At 38.1% G+C, this 21,810-nt stretch overlaps 3 protein-coding genes across 4 annotated transcripts; all 3 read right to left on the minus strand.

The window, feature by feature from the left end:
* Positions 1–955: 955 nt before the first annotated feature.
* LOC114822151 (BAHD acyltransferase At5g47980) lies at positions 956–4,511 on the minus strand. The gene has a single exon (XM_029096317.2). The coding sequence runs from the start codon at positions 2,458–2,460 to the stop codon at positions 1,132–1,134; it is 1,329 nt and encodes a 442-aa protein (XP_028952150.2). The 5' UTR covers positions 2,461–4,511; the 3' UTR covers positions 956–1,131.
* On the minus strand, positions 3,782–4,192 carry LOC139192975 (BAHD acyltransferase At5g47980-like). The gene has a single exon (XM_070815920.1). It carries the CDS (start codon positions 4,190–4,192, stop codon positions 3,782–3,784), a length of 411 nt encoding a protein of 136 aa, XP_070672021.1.
* Positions 4,512–15,133: 10,622 nt separating the features above from the next.
* On the minus strand, positions 15,134–21,544 carry LOC103416673 (putative ABC transporter C family member 15). Of its 2 annotated transcripts, XM_070815620.1 has the most exons (11): positions 21,384–21,544; positions 20,260–21,195; positions 18,740–20,166; positions 18,547–18,633; positions 17,857–18,456; positions 17,591–17,755; positions 17,127–17,421; positions 16,484–17,004; positions 16,343–16,406; positions 15,993–16,232; positions 15,134–15,763 (listed from the first exon to the last, which is right to left on the minus strand). In XM_070815620.1, the coding sequence occupies exons 2-11, from the start codon at positions 21,086–21,088 to the stop codon at positions 15,624–15,626; spliced, it is 4,368 nt and encodes a 1,455-aa protein (XP_070671721.1). In that variant the 5' UTR covers positions 21,089–21,195; positions 21,384–21,544; the 3' UTR covers positions 15,134–15,623. The 2 variants fall into 2 exon arrangements, with proteins under 2 accessions (XP_070671721.1, XP_028951948.2); XM_029096115.2 differs by lacking the exon at positions 21,384–21,544 and having other exon boundaries at positions 20,260–21,341.
* Between the last annotated feature and the right edge of the window lie 266 nt (positions 21,545–21,810).

The raw sequence follows: 21,810 nt of genomic DNA on the forward strand, positions 1-21,810 counted from the left end.
TTCCGATCCTCACTCAACAGAACCCTTTTGGCCTTACTGCTGAATTGTTGAATCCCTTTCCTTCCCCCCCCCCCCCCCCCCCCAACAAAGTTCCCAACAGACTCATTAGGCACAGGAGGGACAACTCTGTTTCTAATGTTCACGTTCTGGTAAAATGCTGCTGGCCTGGATGAAAACCATAAAGTAATCCTTGAGGCATTCCTTGCACGTTTCCAAACCAGGGCAGCTAAAGCTTCCACCTTTGTAGGGTTTTCAATAAAATTATTAGCAATCTTTGAGCCGTGAAATACAAACCTCTTTGTCACAGAATTGTGTAGTATATCTCAACGGCTGGTGGGTCCACTGATATGTCTTTTGGTTGGCCATTGGCACTGAATTGAACAAAGGATTCACCACTCTCTGATCAGCACCAAAAGCACTGGCAGCCCAGCTTCTGATGAATGTTCTCAACGTGGCTGCATCAGCTATCTTGTGAGAAAGGCAACCCAATTTGAAGAATTGTTCAGCCTTATCCATTTTGATTCCTTATAAAAACAAGGAATGGTCGGAAAATTAAGCACAAGCACAAAAACTCACCAAACAAGCACAAGCACGCAAAGGTTTTGAATTTGGATTTGTTAGATTACAACGTGTGATGTGAATTCCTACAAACTCTCCTTTTAACTGGCACATCCGCACGCCCCCCAAGTTTGAAACCTCCTCCATGTGCAGATAGGGCCGTCTCTGAGATTTTGAGGGCCCTATGTGAAATTTATAAAAGGGCTCCTCCTTAAAATAGTTTTTGGAGGTCCCTTAAAATTTAGGGTTCTGTGCGATTGCACATTTCGCTCCCTTCCAAAACCACCTTTGTGTGCATATTAGAATAGAATATAATTATCAATCTAATTTAAAAAAAAAAAAAAAAAAACTATCCTTTAATTACCCTTCAACTTTCACAAAAAAAAATAGGCCAGAGTAAAAAGAAACTGTATGCAATTAAAATGACACTGCACAACACACAGCTGCATCTTATTCAAACTTCATATGAATTAAGAAACACAAGAAATGGTACCATATTAATTATGAGCCAAACATGCACGAACAATTTTAGAAACACAAAACAGAAACAAACACCAACGATATCCTAAGAAATTAAAGAGAAGAGCTCCTTGTTACAGGTTCAAATACACTTGGATTTACAGAAGCAAATGCAAGAAGTTCCGGGTCACGTTCGAATATGGCCATGTCTTCCTCACTTAAACTTATCCATGCATCTACTCCATCACGCTCTATGGTGTCCATCAAAGTAGCAACATTCTTGAGTGTACCACCAGGGATGGTCGCCCAAATTGGCTTCCCCCACCCGAAATCAATCTCATATATTCCAAAGTTGCATACACTTGTGCAGATGAAGAAGTTTATGTCATCTCTTCTCATAATGCTTCCAATCTCTTTAAAATACTCGCAAATGACTTCGAACATGTTTTCCCCTTTCAATCTCTTGGGATGGTTTTCATTAAACTCGATCATTGCCTTCCTCATTTGGGAAACCAATTCCTTCAACTCTATCCCACTCTCGTCCGTCCTTACAGCGTAGTACCCCACAAGATTCCCAACTGAGGTTTGCAGCAATGGTGGCACAATCTGTTTGCGTATGTTCACCGATTGTGACACCATTGACACCTTTGAAGCCCCTGAACTTAATTTTGATGCATTCATTGCACAACTCCATATGAGGCTAGTAACAGCTTCAACTCTTGTCGGTTTCTCAACACTTCCACTAGTGACTTTAGCTTTAAGATCCCTCATCCTTGGTCCATCAATAACAAATCTCCTTGTCACACACTTTCCTATCTTCATCTCCACGGCAGGCCTCTGCACCGAGAAATCTCTAGGCGGGAATCGGATTGCTGCACTGCTGAAGTCCGGTACCACAGTGTCACCAATACCAAGAGATGTGGCAGCCCAAGCTTTGACGAAAAGGCCAAGAGTTGATGCATCAGCAAGCTTGTGTGAGAAGCACACGCCTATGGCCAATCCACCACACTCAAAGAAACTGGCTTTAACAAGTAAAAGAGGCCCAGTTGCTGCTTCAGAGGATCCAACCTCAATGGGAAGGAACAATTTTAGAAAATCAAAATCGGGTTGATGAAGGAAGGTTGAGAGAAGGGAGTTGACTTGAGCTTCAACGTAAATAGCCCCCTCATCATTGCAATCAATAAAGATGTTATCTTTGATTCTTCCGGCAAGAGGGTAGAAGCGGGTTAAGGTTTCCGAGAGTGATTTCTTCAGCTGCTGAGATCTTTCCTCCGTCGCAACCCCATTGACATTGTTGGGGTAGAAAAGAACCAGAGGACCATAGGCTACTGGAGCAAGCTGATCCAAAAGAGAAAGCTTGAACCTTTTGAGGTAGTGGGGAGTTGGAGAGGATGGTTTTATGATTTCCTTCTTGGTGATCTCAATGTTCATCACTTGAGCCATATTTTTGCTCCTGCTTTAGGATTGAGGTCTAAGATCTTGATCAAGCAGGAAGACTGTTAAAACAATAATGCACATTTGAAATTTCAAACAATATGTTTGACTGTTAAATTCAAGGGTTCCTTAAATTCAAATAATTTGAAAAATGCACCAATAGAAATGCTTAGTCTATCAAGTATTTCTAGTCTATTTGCATTAATTTCTCTTTCATTAGGTTGCGGTCAATTAAGGACATCTAAGTTATTGTATGATAGACACTTAGTGCTACGGTCTAGTGGTATTCCTTTTCACTTGTAAGTGAGAAGTCTTAGGTTTGATTCTTGCCAAATGCGAGTTTGAACCACATTATTGCTAACTCTTTGTTAGCTAAGCCCACCCCCTCCCTTTAGTGTAGATAATATCACTTGTTCAAAAAAAAAAAACAAAGTTATTGTATAATAATAATTTGAAAAATTAAAGACAGTTTAACCTAGCTACTGAGTTCACCACATTGGCCTCCCCCACCCAAAACCTGCTGCCTCATACAATTCAAACCTACACCAACTGGTGCACACATAAAAATCCATGTCATCCCTACTTAACAACCCTATGGCCGCCATCTGAGCTCCGAAATTACCGAAATGTCACTCAATGGTGGCCTTACTGGTAAATTGTTCAATCCCTTTCCTCAGTTCAGCAACCAAACCATGCAACTCTTGTTGGAATGAGTATGAGAAGTTTTAGGGACCGGCTATAGGTATTTAGTTTGGTAGAAAAGTCTTATTGATAGGAGGATTGTTAGTCCTTAATTAAGAAAGGTTTTGTATAGCATTAAGATCAGTTCTTATGGAACAAGGAAAACAAGTATTTGTCTTCTATAAGGATTTTAATAGGGAATCATTTTCTGGTATGGAAAGACTATGTGTGTATATATATACATATATAGTGGCCTTTTCTCTCACAGAACACACGCTCATATTGGGACTTAAACCTATTGTAAGTCGAGTTCTTGATATTCTGCAAGAGAGAAGAAGGTTCACTGAAAGTTCAGCGCCATGGCTACTAGTTCAGGAACTTCTGCAGGTATGCCATTCTTCTTAAGTTATCTCATAGACAATATTGGTTGGTTCTTATTAGATTGTGATTCATGTTTAATCTTGTTTAGTTAATTACGTCTAACAACTCTGTCTCAGCAGCCTCTTCTGTCCTTGCAAGAAGGACCCAACAAAGTCCCAACAGACTCGTTAGGCTCAGGAGGGACAACTCTGTTTCTAATGTTCACGTTTTGGTAAAATGCTGATGGCCTGGATGAAAACCCTAAAGTAATCCTTGAGGCCTTCCTTGCTCATTTCCAAATCAGGGCAGCTAAAGCTTCAACCTCCGTAGGGTTTTCAACAAAATTATTAGCAACCCTAGCTTTTTGGGCAGCAATCTTTGAGCCATGAAATACATACCTCTTTGTCACAGATTTGTGTGGTATCATCTCATCAGCTGGTGGGTCCACTGAGATGTCTTTTGGTGTGGCCATTGCCACTGAATTGTAAAGAGGAATCACCACTCTCTCATCACCAAACCCAGAACCAGTGGCAGCCCAGCTTCTGATGAATGTGCTTAATGCGGCTGCATCAGCTATCTTGTGAGAAAGGCATAGCCCTACAGCCATTCCACCACACTCGTAGTAGTTGCCTTGAACAAGCAGCACACATCCCTTGCCTGCTTCTGAGGACTCGAAGTTAATGGGCAGAAACTGTTTCATTACTTCGTGATCGGGTTCATTGAGGATGTGTGAGGGTAGGTAGCTCACTCGAGCTTCGTTAAAGCAGGCCCCATCATCGTTGCATTCGATAAAGGCGTTATCTTTGATTGTTCCGGCAAAAGGGTAGAAGCGAGTTAGAGTTTCGGATGGTGATTCCTTTAGCTACTGGACTCTCTGATGATCACTTGTGGGATAAAAAAGCAGGAGTGGAATGTATGTGGGTGGAATCATTTGATCCAAAATTGAAAGCTCGAAGGTTTTCAGGCGAGTGGGAGTCGGAGAGGAGGGTTTGATGTTTTCTCTAGCAATAATACTAATCTCTATAGTTGTCATCATTTTCTCCCTCCCCTTAATGTTAATAGGTCAATACTTCCAACCTAATTTGAATTGTTCAGCCTTCCCCACTTTGATTCCTTATAAATACAAGGAATGGTGCTGAAAATTAAGAACAAGCACAAAAACCTCACCAAATAAGCCTTTTGAAGTGGGATTTATTAATGCATGCAAGGGTTGTGAATTTGGGTTTGTCAAATTAAAAATATGTGCATGTGATATAATATCTTATTGGATAGGGTGTTAAGTTTCTAATGCGTCTCCGGTTCGAAACTCTTCTTCCTTGTGGCAGAGCCGGCCCTGAGGGTGTGCAAAAGGTGCCATTGCACAGACCCCCGATTTGGAAAGGCCCCCAATATTTCTTTACATGTACTAGATAAGTGCAAAATGATACTAATAAATGTTCCAGCGCTAGCGGTGGAGGCCTTTTGTCTCTTCGCTCATAGCAGTTCCACCAGGGAACTGATAGGCCAGCACCCAACTAAAAAACCAGCCCGGCACCCAGGCTATCCACTCCAGCCTAGCATTTTGACCGGCACCCAACCCAAGCCAGGCAAGAGACCGGCCTAAAATCGACAGACCCACATGCCGGGCCATCTGACGTCAGCCGGGCCATCAACCTCCCGCACGATCAACGGGTCGCAGAGAGATCTTAGTGCAGAGCTTCTCGAGGTTGAGGTTGAAGAAGGCCAATTTGCAGGCTGAGCAAAGGGTGGCGGGGATGGGGGTTTGGGGGCCTTCGACGCCCTCCTCGAGGCTAAGGTTCAGAGAGAGAGAGATAGATAGATCCCTTCCACTGTGTTCTTCCCATATCCCTTCATCTTGTTAATGGGTTTCTTTCTTTTGCACATTGGAGGGGAGCGGTGGGGGAGCTTCTGAGGCAGAGACAGGGGAGGGGAGCGGAGATGCATTTGTTAAAAATTAAATTATTATTTTATAATAAAAATTAATAATATTTTAATAAAATTGACTAGGCTATTTGGTTTTAGGGGTGGAGATACTTTGGTCTATTACTGTTCACTTGAATGGATAAATGAGATGGGTGCTGGCGCAAAGTGGAATTGCTCTCAGGTGTTGGGCTAGAGTCCTTGTGGCATTATTTTGCTTAATTTTTACAAATTTATAAACTTTAAAAAGGCATATAAATTTATACAAAAAAAAAATGAGAGAATGCAACCTGTTCGAAGTTGAGACCTTTGAAGATAGAAAGCACAGTTGTCCACTCAAACAGACTTATTTCAAGTGCACCAACTTGTAGTATTCAGATTTTATTGATAACGAAATTGAAAAATAATAAAGAAAATACTACATTAAGAAAAAATAAAGGGCCTTCATCTAAGTTTTGCACAGGACCCCTAAGTACTCAGGACAATGCTTAGGTGGGAGAAATTGTTTAATTCATGTTTTAATAGCTTATGTTAATGCATGTAATCTATATAGCTCACTCAATTTTAATACAGGTTAGTGCATGATAGGTAATAAATAATATTTTTTATGCTGAAAGTAAAATGATTTCTATCTCTATTTCGTATCCTTTTATAGTGGTGGAGATGAGTGTTACCTTTGCACCATAGCGCAAGTTCGAACTCTGTCAGCTCCCTAATCCAACATCTAATCTAACAAATCTATTGTTTGACAAAAACAAAAAAAAACAAAAAAAAAACAAACAAACAAATTTTTTACCCTGTGCAATCTAGCCATTGTGCTTCGTTCTCAAGAAAAGAACTTTTAATTAACCATTAAACCCCTAGCTCCGTAATTTCCTTACTTTCCGTTGAGATTTTCCAATGAATGTCACATTGGTACGTTGTTAATCTCTTTTTTTACTATTCTTGATTTAATTAGCAAGTTAAATATTTATATGGTCCTTGAATTTGTCGATTAGATTACAATTTTAAGAAAAGTTTATATTTCATCGTTGTTATTTCATGTTGATTATTATATAATTTTATATAGGTAAAAAAAATCAACATATAATTTTGTGATACTAAATTAATTTCAGCTAGCCCACCCAAAAAAGTCCTAGCTCCGCCCCCTTGTTCTTCCCTTAAATTAATGTAATAGTTTCGAACCCTACTCCTCTCCTTAATGATTGTAAAATTCAAAATAAATAAATAAATAAATAAAATGAGATGTAAAATCCTACAGACTCTCATTTTAATGGGCACATATGAATCTAATCAAGTTAGCTATAGCAGTCTACTCTCCGCTCGCCTCCAGGTTCGAAACTCCTTGCTTGTGCATATTAGATTAGAATATGATTATCAATCGTGCTCGTATTAAAGAAAACTCTCCTTTATTTACCATTCAACTCTTATATTTAAAAATAATAATAATAAAATAGGCCAGAGTAAAAAGAAACTTTATGAAGTAAAATGGCACTGCACAACACATAGCTGCATCTTATTCAAACTTCATATGAATTAAGAAACACAAGAAATGGTACCATATTAATTAAGGAAAACTAATGAAAATGACTTGAAAATTTTGAATTTTAACGATAAAGAAAAATAAAGGGTAAAGTGAATAGTATCATGATTAACTTTTTAGCTATGTGAATGGCACTGCACAACACATAGCTGCATCTTATTCAAACTTCAAATGCATTAAGGGAGACAAATGCATTTGAAATTATATTTTTTATTTTTCATCATTAATTTCTAGCTAAAAACATTAAAGGTCTTGTTCTTTGTGTAAAAAAATGACACATGTCAGTTGAAGAAGTGAAGGAATCTAAATGCAAAAGTTAGTGCAAAAGTTGCTATCTTCGTAAAATCTAATTAGCCGATGATTCCGTGGACAAATGAAAGAAGGAATTTGGGATTATTAAAAATGCTAAATTGTAAGATTATTTGAGTATCAATGAAATCCCATCCGTTGACTTACACGACAATCAACTTGGTAACAAGTTGATTCTCGGCCAAATATGTGGGAGTCCTGATATGAATGAGATTTGAAGTCTTAATCACATGCAACTAATTAGGAGGCCTCATTTGGTAAGACTTATATATCATGTTAAGAAACATAATTGATATCATAAGCTATGGGATATTCCTAACTATTCGATGATAGGCAGATTAGTAGGAAACCCTAGTGATATAAATATGGATGTTTCTGCACACATAGTATGCGTTCTTCTTTAGTGTTGTTTACCCTATTCATCAGTAAAGAACATTCTGATTGTGTGTGGAGAAAACTTCCTTACCCTATAACCTTAGCATCATGTCTGCTGCTTCAGGTTAGTACTATATGGTTTTATACATTCATGCTTATAACTGTGATCTTATGTACTGTTGTGTTTTTTCCCTTATTTCTAACATGTGGTATCAGAGCCACCACAACAGTTTTGAGATTCAGTTTACAAAATGTTATGAGTATTTTTCAATCATCAGATCCTATATAATGCTTCCGCTGCATGCATGTATATATTTAAAAATATCCTAACTGCATGAGATGGATAGATCTATATGTGCTTCGATTACTGCTCACTGAATCAGGAATAGTTAACGACATCAGCAAGATGAAATGAATCATCCAATCAGTTGCTGTTTGAAGAAATGCTGTTGAATAATAATATCATTATTTGTCACTTTTGAATCGATAAATAATTGGCATTATGTTATTCATGTTGAAAGAAATCTACAAGTATTTTCTGCTTAAAAGTGATTGCTTATAGATTTCATATTGGTTCGAACAGAACAAGTGACTTATGTGCAATGATGAGTACCTTAAAAATTTATCCAAAAGGATTTTTGTGAATGGATTCAGTTCTGGCACTAAGTTAATGTATAATGGAATGTGAAACTACAAGGTTTTTATAGTTCTTATGCTCAAAAGTGTTGATCTATATAAACAAGTTGCAGTTTTACATTTTAGTTATGCAAAAATTAATATGATCAGTGCCAATCTAAAGAATGACACTGGAATTGTATGATTACTGCAATAAACAGAAGACATCATGTTATAGTTTTCTGTTTTCTGATGGACAAGATTAATAAACCATAAAGTTTTATTTAAGTTTCAGGTATAACTTCTCTCAATTTCAGCAACATTGAGACCCTAACAGGTTCAAACTATAAAAAGTGGAAGCAGGATATTGAAATCGTGTTGGGGCTGATGGACTTTGACCTGGTTTTAAGGGAAGATGAGCCTGCGCCACTCACTGTAAACAGCACAGTGGAACAGAAAGCTAAGTTTGAAAAGTGGGAAAAAGCTAATCGTATGTCACTACTAATCATGAGGAAGGCAATGACTGAGTCAGTGAGAGGGGGCATTCCAAAAAGTGAGAAGGCAAGGGAATTTTTCACTTCAATTGGTGAAAAATTCAAGGAGTCTGACAAGGCAGAAACAAGTAATTTCCTCACCAAACTCACCACAATGAAGTTTGATGGAATTGGCAGCATTAGGGAACACATATTGAAGATGGCTGACACTGCACAGAAACTAAAAGATCTTGAAGTCCCGATGAATGATCAATTCATTGTCCATATGGCCCTAAACTCATTGCATGCACAATATGGACAACTCAAAGTCTCCTACAATACTCAAAAAGAAAAATGGAGTGTTGATGATCTCATATCTATCTGTGCTCAGGAAGAAGCAAGACTCAAAAGTGACAAAGCTGATCAATCTGTCAATCTCATTCACAGTGCCAAAGGGAAACATGTTGCAGTTGACCATGCCCATTCTACTGCTGGTAAGCAGAAGAAGAATGCAAATTCTTCTTCTTTTAAAAATGCTAACCCCCTTAAAGGAACTCACAAATTCAAAACTGTTGACAATGAGAGTGGGAAACCTTGTTACTTCTGCAAGGAAGTGGGACACATAAGGAAAAACTGCACTGGTTTTAAAAATTGGCTTATAAAGAAAGGTAATGAAATTGATGTTTTTGTTTGTTTTGAGTCAAACTTGATTTATGTCCCTCCCCACAGTTGGTGGTTTGACACTAGGTGTTCCATTCACATTACAAATTCTTTGCATGGATTCACAAACCTAAGGGAGAAAAGTAAGGAGATTTACAATGTCTTTGTTGGGAATGGAAGCAAGGTAGCTGTTGAGTCGATTGGGACTGTTCAGCTTAAGTTATCATCTGGTTTTGTTTTAGTTTTAAGTCCAGTACTTTTTGTACCTTCCATGAGAAGGAACTTAATTTCAGCATCTAAATTAGTAGAGTCGGGTTATGCTTTTGTGGGAGACACTGAAGGTGAAAAACTTTTTCATTCAAATAAGATGGACACCTTGCTTGGTATTGCTTTACTTAACGTTGATATGTGGCAATTACAATGCTCATATGCAACTGAGTGTTTTAATGTGTATCATGTTGGCTCAAAAAGGTTGTCTTTAAATGAAAATTCTTCCATACTTTGGCACAAACGTTTAGGTCATATTTCCAAAGAAAGAATCATGTTTTTGACTAAACAAAATCTATTGTCAAGCCTTAACTTTGAAACCTTTCCTGATTGTATAGATTGTTTTAAGGGAAAAATGACAAATGCACGAAAACTTGGGTCAAACAGAAGTCAAGATCTCTTAGAAATAATTCACACTGATGTTTGTGGTCCTTTCCCTAGTAAAACCATTTGTGGCAACACTTATTTTGTAACCTTCATAGATGATTTTTCGAGATATGGTTACATTTTTTTAATCCCTGAGAAATCTGCAGTGCTTAATTGTTTTAAAATTTTCAAACTAGAAGTGGAAAAACAACTTGACAAACACATAAAAATTGTGAGATCCGATAGGGGTGGTGAGTATTTTGGCAGGTACACTGAGGCAGGACAACATAAAGGTCCCTTTGCACTCTACCTTGAACAGACAGGCATCATCGCTCAATACACAACTCCAGGGACTCCCCAACAAAATGGGGTTGCTGAAAGACGAAATAGAACACTGAAGGACATGGTCAGGTCCATGTTTTCAAGGTCACAGCTTCCTATTTTTTTATGGGGTGAAGCGTTGAGAACTGCAAATTACATAATCAATAGAGTTCCCACAAAGTCAGTGCAAACTATACCTTTTGAAGCATGGACAAGCAGGAAACCAAGTTTCAATCATTTCCACATATGGGGCTGCAAGGCTGAAGCACGATTTTACACTCCAAATGAAAGAAAGCTTGATCCAAGAACTGTGAGTTGCAGGTTTGTTGGCTATTCTGAAAAATCTAAAGGGTTTAAGTTTTATTGACCGAACTCTCATACAAGAATACAAGAAACTCACAATGCTAAATTCATTGAGGAACTAGAACCAGAAGCTTCAATAACTGCATGCATGGATTTTGAAGAATTGGATGAAAATGTTGGTTTACACGCTTCTCAAGGAACCAATATGGATTTGCTTTCTCCACTTGCTGCAACAACTCATTCGAACAACATGGGGGAATTAATGCAGACCCCACCTTTCAACAACATGGAGGAATTATATCAACCTCCATTAGTTGAAAATATGGAGTTACTAAATCAAACTTTGGAGGAACAAGTTCAACCTGTAATCCAAGAAGAACAAGAGCTAGAACCACCTGTCACAGTAACTGAGTCATTACCAATCAGGAGGTCTCAAAGACAAAGAAAGCCTGCACTATCCTCTGACTTCTTTCTTTACTTACAGGAGACAGAATATAATATAGGTGATGAGGATGATCCTGCAACGTATTCTCAGGCTATTAAAAGCATACGAGCTGATCTGTGGCACACGGCTATGATCGAAGAGTTAGAGTCTATGGAAAGGAATAAAGTATGGGACTTAGTGGCTAAAACTCCAGACCAAAAACCCATAGGATGCAAATGGGTGTACAAGACCAAAAGGAATGCTCAGGGACAGATAGAAAGGCACAAAGCCAGACTTGTGGCTAAGGGATTTACGCAAAAATAGGGGATAGACTTCAATGAAACATTCTCACCAGTCTCTACCAAGGATTCAATGAGAATAATAATGGCACTTACTGCTCATTTTGATTTAGAACTTCACCAAATGGATGTGAAAACTGCCTTTCTTAATGGGGACTTGGATGAGGATATTGTCATGCAACAACCACCAGGTTTTGTTGAAAGGGGGAATGAGTCCATGGTATGCAAATTGAATAAATCCATTTATGGATTAAAGCAGGCTTCACGACAATGGTACATTAAGTTTGATCAGGTTGTCACTAATGATGGTTTTGAAGAAAATACAATGGATGACTGCATTTACATAAAGGTCAGTGGCTCGAAATTCATTTTTATGGTTTTGTATGTGGATGATATACTTTTAGCAAGTTCAGATTTATCATTGCTGCACACAACCAAGAAGATGTTGGCTGCCAACTTTGATATGAAGGACCTAGGAGAAGCACACTTTGTTCTTGGCATCGAAATTGAAAGGGATAGATCAAAAAGAGCACTTGGTTTGTCTCAGAAAAATTACATTGACAGGGTTGTGAAAAGGTTCAATATGGACAAGTGCTCTCATGGTGAACTACCTATTGGAAAAGGGGATAAGCTAAGCATCACTCAAAGTCCTAAAAATGAACTTGAGAAGGAGACCATGAATGACAAGCCATATGCTTCTCTTGTGGGTAGTTTGATGTATGCTCAAATATGTACTAGGCCTGATCTGGCATTTGCAGTCAGTGTGTTGGGGAGGTTTCAATCAAATCCTGGTAGACCTCATTGGGTAGCTGCTAAGAAAGTTCTGAGGTACTTGAGAAGAACTAGGAATTTCATGCTCATATACAATCATGTTGACAACTTGGAACTGGTTGCTTACACAGATTCTGATTTGGCTGGCTGTGTGGATGACCGTAAGTCAACCAGTGGTTATGTTTTTCTTCTTGCTGGTGGAGCAGTGTCGTGGAAAAGTTCCAAACAAACTGCCATTGCTTCTTCGACAATGGAGGCAGAATTTGTAGGCTGCTATGTTGCCACTAGGCAAGCCTTCTGGATTAAAAATTTCACCAAGTGTTTGAGAGTTGTTGATAATATTGAGAGGCCATTAACAATATATTGTGACAACAAGGCTGCAGTTTTCTTCTCCAAGAATAATAAGAGGTCTCTAGCTTGCAGATTAATGGACATCAAATATCTGAAAGTCAGGGATGAAGTCAAGAAGAATTTGGTCAGTATAGAACACATCAGCACTCATCAAATGCTTGCTGATCCTATGACTAAAGCCTTGTCAGTGGGAGTATTCAAGAAACATGTTTTTAACATGGGGATTAAGGAGACTTTTGATTCCGTGAATGAGTGGGAGTAAACTACTCAAATGTCTCTCCAAGTTTATTCTGAATATTTCGAACTCATTGTTAAAGGTTTATTTCCAAACTTAAGATTTTGTCATCATATCATTTCCTGAATAAACAGAATATTTTGTTAGTTTCTGTAATATTCAAATTTTAAGAAGTTGATGTTTAGACTCATCAACTTAAAAACATGGTATTGTCTGCAACATAGTGTTTTTCGTCTAAGTGTGTGATTATAGAGTGCAAGTGAAAAATGACTTCACTTAGTTTTCTATAGTCCAGCATTTGAGATGAGAGTGACAAGTTGTTTAAGAGGTATCTGTTGCAAATTTTGTAAGACTTTAGTGATCACCGTTTCTAGTCGTATCAGGATCGAATTCATTGAAACTCAAGTGGGAGAATGTAAGATTATTTGAGTATCAATGAAATCCCATCCGTTGACTTACACGACAATCAACTTGGTAACAAGTTGATTCTCGGTCAAATATGTGGGAGTCCTGATATGAATGAGATTTGAAGTCTTAATCACATGCAACTAATTAGGAGGCCTCATTTGGTAAGACTTATATATCATGTTAAGAAACATAATTGATATCATAAGCTATGGGATATTCCTAACTATTCGATGATAGGCAAATTAGTAGGAAACCCTAGTGATATAAATATGGATGTTTCTGCACACATAGTATGCGTTCTTCTTTAGTGTTGTTTACCCTATTCATCAGTAAAGAACATTCTGATTGTGTGTGGAGAAAACTTCCTTACCCTATAACCTTAGCATCATGTCTGCTGCTTCAGGTTAGTACTATATGGTTTTATACATTCATGCTTATAACTGTGATCTTATGTACTGTTGTGTTTTTTCCCTTATTTCTAACATAAATAACATATTTAGGACTTTGTTTTGCAGTCCCTGTATTTTGGGACTTCAATCTTCACGGTATGAGCTTCCATCGAATGGCTATCAAGTTCTACTGGTAATGGTGCCGATGATTACGTAAAAATGCTTCCCCTTATCAATAAAGATCTTGTTCTTCAGATAACACATGTCATTTTTTTAACACAAAAACATAAGATCGTTAGTAAAACAAATTTCAACCAATTGTATTATGACATTTAATGTACCGGACACACTAAAAGTTTTCTCCTCTAAAAGAGAATGCAAGTATTCTTCTTAATTAATTATCATTGGTCTGTGATAATTTGTAAAATACATATGCTTGTGAAAAGTAAGATAAGTCAAAAAAAGTATTTGAATTTTTTTTTACTAAGACTAATATTAGTATTAGAAAGCGACTCTTTTATAATCGAAATAAATTTAATTAAACTTTGATTTGTTTTATTAATTCTTTCTTGAATTGCTTCATTACTGTTAATGTTTTTATTAATAATTTTTTTTGTTGATTCAAGAAAAAGTTGTGGAGAAATGCTAGCAACCTTTTGCATTTGGTTTTTTTCTCTTCTTCACAAGCCACTTGTAATTTTTTTACACAAAAAAAAAAAAAAAAAAATATATATATATATATATATATATTTAATGCATTTGAAATTATATTTTTTATTTTTCATCATTAATTTCTAGCAAAAAACATTAAAGGTCTTGTTCTTTGTGTAAAAAAATGACACGTGTCAGTTGAAGAAGTGAAGGAATCTAAATGCAAAAGTTGCTATCTTCGTAAAAACTAATTAGGTGATGATTCCATGGACAAATGAAAGAAGGAATTTGGGATTATTACAAAAGCTAAATAACATATTTAGGACTTTGTTTTGCAGTCCCAGTATTTTGGGACTTCAATCTTCACGGTATGAGCTTCCATCGAATGGCTATTAAATTCTACTGGTAATGGTGCCGTGAGCGACCCCAGCACGAGTCGTTAGACATGTTTCCGAGGTTGATGCCTGGCTTCTGAAGTCGACACAGGCAGGGATACGAGCAGATTTGCACCGTGTGAGACATTGCGACATCAGTTGCGCATGCACGAAAGAGTGCCATTCCAGCGGCAGGTTCTTCCGGCCAGAGCCGGCCCTGAGGGTGTGCAAGTGATGCCACCGCACAGGGCCCCCAATTCGGAAGGGGCCTCAATCATGATTTAATTTTGCCTGTATAGATAGTATATATATTTATATTTGCAATGATATACCAAATTCTTCTATAGCCACCATAATCTTATCTCAATTATATACAATCATAAATAAAATGTAAAAGAAAACATAGCAACCAAATTGTTAGACCTTCTAAGGGCTGTTTTTATGGGTATGCAAAAATAAGGAATTTCGAACCCAAAAACATAGGGATGCAAATAGGTACCTAACCACAACACCAGTCTTTTTTTTTTTTTTTTTTTTTACCTCAATTTATACATAATAATAAAAATTAAAATGTAAAAAGAAAAACATATCAACCAAAATTCTATACTTTTTAAAGGCCTCCCTTAGAGTCTCACACAGGGTTTCTTATCTCAATTATATACAATCATAATTAAAATGTAAAAGAAAACATAGCAACCAAAATGTTAGACCTTCTAAGGGCTTTTTTTTGGTATGCAAAAATAAGGAATTTCGAACCCAAAAACATAGGGATGCAAATAGGTACCTAACCACAACACCGGTCTTTTTTGTTTTTTTGTTTTTTTTTACCTCAATTTATACATAATAATAAAAATTAAAATGTAAATAAAAAAACATATCAACCAAAATTCTATACTTTTTAAAGGCCTCCCTTAGAGTCTCGCACAGGATCCCAAAATCTCATGGACGACCCTGCTTCCGGCATTTCAACTTCCATCGGTATTGCACCTTTCAGTTGCAGAATATCATCCTTCATCCGTTCACGTCAACATTTGGGTAGTAAGAATAATAACGCGAACCAACAGCATCGTTTGGGAGTTACAAAGATGCGCCTCTACTTGGATCTCTGTAGCAGCTGCTCATGGAAGATCTCCCCAAGAATTCTGCCACCAACTTGGAGAATGCCGAAGAACTATCCTCAAGTAACCGAGCTGGAGAATCGTACTCCAAAACCTTGCCTGTACGATTCAAACAGTTAAAAAATCATTTCAGGGCATGTCACCTAATCAATAATACGTTTTTCAATAATCCGCTAAAGTGAAAGGTTCTATCACTCTTGGGAAAAACCTAGTGACCAGGTTATACTAGCAATCAAAAGTATTCTCGCCGGTCGTAAAGTTCCATGTTGTTTTATGTTTATTAAATTTAGTGTAAGAAAAAGCCCTATTTTAAGAATTCGTACACTACCTTCGTCAAGAACTAGAACCAAGTCGTTGTCAATAACAGTAGGAATCCTGTGAGCCACAGTGACCACGGTGCATCCACTCGTTTCTTTCCTTATGGTCTCCTGGATTACAATATCTGTTGCTGTATCAATAGAAGCTGTAGCCTCATCCAACACAAGAATTTTCTTTTTCTTCAAGAGCACTCGAGCGAGGCAAACGAGCTGCCTCTGTCCAACACTCCAGTTTTCTCCGTCTTCAGCAACTGTAATACAATCCAGATTTTCAAATAAATTAGGCAACTCGGTGAATGAGACAACAAAACAATTGATCAACTTTCATTATATGATTGAGTAGATTACGAGATCTTCATACCAGGTGCATCAAGAAGCCTTTGGTCCTGCCTAACAATCTCCGTCAGTCCGCATTGATTGATAACCTGAGTTATTGAGTCGCATAAGTAACGATACCATACCACCATATAATCTATCTAAAATAAAAGGTTTTGATCCTCACCTCCCATATCTCTTGATCAGAATGCTGTTGCAAAGGATCCAGATTGGTCCTCACGGTTCCCTGAAATAATGTCGGGTCTTGTGGAATTATGCTCAACCTTGACCTCAAGTCCTGCAGACCTATTTTAGATATATCGACACCATCAATAAGAATTCGCCCTCCCGAGGGTTCTACTACTCTGAAGAGAGCTTGGATCAGAGTGGATTTTCCACTCCCAGTCCTGCCCACAATTCCTATTTTTTTCATTCCAGGGAAGGTGCAAGTGATCCCCTTGAGAATGGTTGGGAGAGCTGGATTATATTGCACATGAAGGTTTTCAAGTTCAATTCTTCCGGCCATAGGCCATTCAGGCGCTGGTCTACAATCTTCAATCACAAGCGGTGCCTCACTTGGTATATTTGTGAATTGAAGAATCCGCTCGACAGAAATCATTTTGTTTTCTACATTGCACATATTCCATATTACCCAAGCCTGAAGGACATTCAGGTTCAAACCATAGGTAGCTGCCAATCCCGCCAAACCTAAGACCAGAGCAAGTACTCCATTAGTTAAGAGTTGGAATTTCAATGCCTGATAATGCATTCCAAGACATACCGACAGTTAAACTAATGCTCAACAAAAATCAGGGATTGGAGGTGCTTACTAGGGTCAATGGCAGACCTAGGCAAGCTCACCAAGATGATAAGAAGTAGGAAGTAGACAAGGTTAAACAGAAAGTTCGTCCGAACAGATAGCCACTCCATCGTGCCATAATTGTGAAAGGCTACGCGAGAATAATCATCAATCAAGGCCATTACTTTCATCAGGAAGCGGCCTTCTTGACTGAAACACCGAATTGTTCCTGCCCCTGATATCGATTCTGAAAAGTGGTGAAGAATTGGAGCTTTTCGAATTCCAACCATCCTGGCTAGTTCTCTAGCTGTGGTAATGTAATAAGCCTGCAAAACATATAAAATAAAATAAAATACCCGTACCAAATACTTGAATATGAGCTGGAAGAACTGTCAACTTTCACATTGTGCAATATGGCGCAGATACCCTTGGAGGTTCTAAATAAAATCGAAAGTTTAAAAAGTAAAACTAAATTCAAAATGGGATATTACTTACTTGATACCAGCCGGAGAGTGCAAGAACAAGAAGGAAAAGAATGAAGACTTGCCAGGCCACTTGAGACATAAGGATGATGATGCTTATTAGCTGGATGAGGGCAAATACCAATCCAGCTAATCTATATGGAATATCAATGTCTACTGTGCTTTGATCCGAAGAAGACTGCAAACATTAACAGGGGAATAAGAATTAAGTGGTCGAACTTGATTTATACTTCAATGGAATTTATTAAACAGGCAAACGGAAGATGAATTTAAACTGACCCTATTGAGGATTCGACTAGAAGGTGTGGAGTCAAAAAATGAAATTGGTGCGCGGAAAACTGAAGTAATCATTCCAAGGAAGAGACGCTGAGAAGTCTGAATAGCAATAGTTGCCAGAAAAACTGCCCTTCCCAATATGAAGATGGAACTCCCACCAGACAACAGAGCAAATACCCAAATCAACCGCTGTTTGCTGACCCTGGATTCTTTCTCCGCTGCCCAAGCAATCCAGTAATTGCTTCCCATTTGTAGTCCCTGGAAGAGGACTTGACAGAGTAGGATGACCGGGACAAGAGCACCTCTATAAGCAGAAGTGACAAATGTTGAGTAAACATTCCATTTTACTCGACCAGTTACCGCTTCCTCTTCATGACTTTTTTCTGAAAGCTTGCCGTTGTTGAAAGGCTTTTCTTCTTCATCTAAAACCTCTATGAGATTAACTTGATGAGATTTGCTGTTAAAGGAATCATCTTGTTGGCAAGTGTTAACTTGTTCAAATGATTTTTTATGTGCAGACATTTGTCTAACAAGTTCACTGTTGGGATCCACAATCAAATCTTCATATTTTCCAGACTGAGAAATTTGACCATCCTTAATAACCTATCAGCAATTGAATTAAACCGGAGAGATATGAGACTCGATAAAACATGTAATCATCTCAGTATAAAAACGAAAATTTCAAAAACTTACCAAGACAAGGTCTGCTGCCTCTAAAAATTCTAATTGGTGGGTGGCATAGATAACAGTCTTCTGGGACAAGTGTTGCAAGAGACATTTCTGCAAAACATTACGTCTGATTAAAACCATGTCGCTACATAAAACATAAAATAACGATATCAGAAAAAACTAAAGAAAATATAAAATGATGAGAAGTTTGGCTTGCCTTAAACAAGTGTGTTCCGGTATGTGCATCAACAGCACTGAAAGGATCGTCCAAAATATAAACATCTGAATCGCTGTACACAGCTCGTGCGAGTTGAATTCTTTGCTTTTCTCCTCCACTTAGGTTCATCCCTCTCTCTCCCACTACCGTCAAATCTCCATCTGCCCACATCTTGACATCCTGGTCCAAAGCACAAATTTCCAAAACATCCTCATAGAATCCCCTTTTCATTTTCCTGCCAAACAATACATTCTCCCTTATCGTTCCAGTCTGAATCCAAGCACTTTGTGGAACATAAGCTTTTGTGCCATAAACTTTTGCTCCTGGCCCAGAAATTTTGGGAATCTCACCAAGTATACTCAATAGTAGGCTTGACTTGCCAGAACCAACTGAGCCACAAACAGCAACCTTGTATCCCTGCGGTATTTTTATTTTCTCTGTAATTCTGATTGTAGGTTTCTTTAAGTTTTGATTGCTTGTTTTCCACTCATACTCTCCTGTCTCGATAACAATCATGACATTGGATATTTTTGAATGATGGCAAGGAATCAGCTTCATTTGATCTTCTTTGATGAATTCTTGGATACGATCAATCGATACCTTTGTCTGTGTAATCATGGAAATGAGCTCTGGCAGGTTGTAGATAGGCTCTTGTAGAACTCTGAAAGTAGCTAAAGCGGACAATACAGTACCTACTGTCAAAGGTGTGTTTAGTATAATGCAAACACCAAAAGTGGTAACTGAAACTAGAGTTGGTGAAGCCCAGAAGAGAAAGGCAACCGCCGAGCATGTATAAAGGTATCTCTTCAGCCAATGCCTCTCTGTTTCCCTGAGCTGAAGCAGCTTCTTCAAGAATGTGGACTCCCATGAATGCAGCTTTAAAACTCTCATGCTCTTCAGAATCTCCGATGTTATTTTGATTCTCGAATCCTTCGCTTCCATGATCTTGGAGTGAAGCCTTTTTTGCCTATTGGCCAACGGTGTGTTGCATACCATGACCAAAACAGTGGAAAGAAGAGCAGCAGCAGAGGGGGCTGCACCAAGATTCCTGTAAAGGATAGCCAAGGCCAAAAATACCTGAAGCGGGAGCAACCAGATGCCATGAACGTACCAGCAGAAGTCTCCAATTCTTTCAACATCCACATTGATCAAATTAATAATTTTACCATTGCTTGGACCCGAATACTTGATGGAAATAGATTTCTTGTAAATCAACACAGTGAGAGCTGCTCTTACTCGTACACCAATTAAGTGAGCACCAAAATACCACTGTCTTTGACTCAATGATTCCAATGTCTTAGCAACGAAAAATACTAACGCAAGAATCAGTCCATGGCGGTTGCCTGAATCATCTTGTTTTTCGAGTAAATAATTTACAAAATTTGTAATCAGAAAAGGACCTATATATGATGCAGCCGTATTGACTCCTACAAAAATAAATTAAAAAAACACATAAAAACCTGCAGGACTGAATAAAACAAAAACTAAAAAGAAAAGTGATCCAAGAACAACGAGTTTACCTGCAAAAACAGCATTTACAGCTAATGATCTTCGCACAGCCAGCATTATGGATTTTGGCAACGAAGAGTCCTCCATCTTCTGTTTGCTCAGTGATTCATCGAGCAAAGAGGAAGCGTATGCTGCTCTTTCTGAGGGAGGAATAGATGGTATATGAGGCAATTCCAGCTTTTGGGTTCGACCCCGTTTGAAAAGCGGGTTCAGCCATTGAAATGTAACCTTACTCCAAATTCCAGCATTGGTGTAAGTGTCACTCTCTTGGGAGGGAATTTCATCTTCCTTCTCAAGTAATGGGTGTTTAAGGTCATTGTTTTTCTGGACGTAACTAAAAGCATTGAAACAAAGCAGTATTGACAAAGGAAACGAAGCGAAATCGACTAAACTAGCCTTTGGGAAAATCTCTGGAAAATTGTAGAATTTGAAGTGAGCAATGAGGTAAAAGCACACAGAAAGTGAGTAAAAAATGCAGGAAAAGATCCACCAGAAACTGAGGACCCAAGGCCACCTTTTTGGCTCACTGTGAGCTCTGTAAATCATTGAGTAACCTGTAACTACTGTGGCCAAAACCCAAGTCATGCCTGAGAAGATGGATTTACAGCTTACAATTCTACCACCCCAATACTCATAAATCCCAAAACCAAGGTAAAAGCTTGAGATTAAAGCATTTGCTGAAAAGGTGACCAAATCAGGAAATTTGCACCCTCTGTCTTCCGCTCTATATCTCAAACCTGTTTGGCCACCATTTTTTCTTCCTCTCATAATATCAAGCAAAACCCACGTTAATAACACTATGAAAAAAGCTACATTCGAAATCTCCAGTGAGATATCCATCAATGGCAGAAATAAATTCAGAAACTTTTTGAAAATCTAACTAACCCAACTCAAAGAATATGAAAAACTCTGGCTTCTACGTACAGGGAGAGTTTAATGGACGAGACCTGCATAAAAAAGGCCAATTGTATAAGAACAATGGGAACCCAATTCAGATAAGAAGCAAAAGATCGAAACCCAACAACCCAATCGCCATTGAAATGCCGCAGGTGCAAACAAAATTATTGGGATTATATTAAATGGATAGGAAAACAAAGAAAAATGGTAAGCTGGGTCGGTTTTTAAAGAAGCGAACCTGTGAATGTACGAGAGGACGCACGTGGAGGGAGGGTAGTGACGAGGAAGAATCAAAGTTGCTGAATGCTTTACATCTAGTGCTGCTGGTGGGTCTCTCTCCTCTCTCTGTGAGACTTTGAACAGTGCCTCTGGATCCTTATAAAGAACACGCACCGAGCAACGTGGGCGGTATGAATTTGGAATTTTAACATTCCTATTTGGATGATGTGCCGATTTAGTAAAATAATTCCTTAAATTTATTAAAAATCATTATTTTTGTTTATACTTGTTGTAAGACTATTTGATTGAACGATCTAAATCTTAGAGAGAGAGAGAGAGAGAGGGATTCGGCAATATTGAGAGAGAAGAGAGATTGATTTAATTGTGAGGTGTATTTGATTCACCTCATTATGCCTTTATTTATAGTAGTAGGAAGGGTAAAATCT

The sequence above is a fragment of the Malus domestica genome, chromosome 16 (assembly GCF_042453785.1).
Source record: "Malus domestica chromosome 16, GDT2T_hap1".
Taxonomy (NCBI): domain Eukaryota; kingdom Viridiplantae; phylum Streptophyta; class Magnoliopsida; order Rosales; family Rosaceae; genus Malus; species Malus domestica.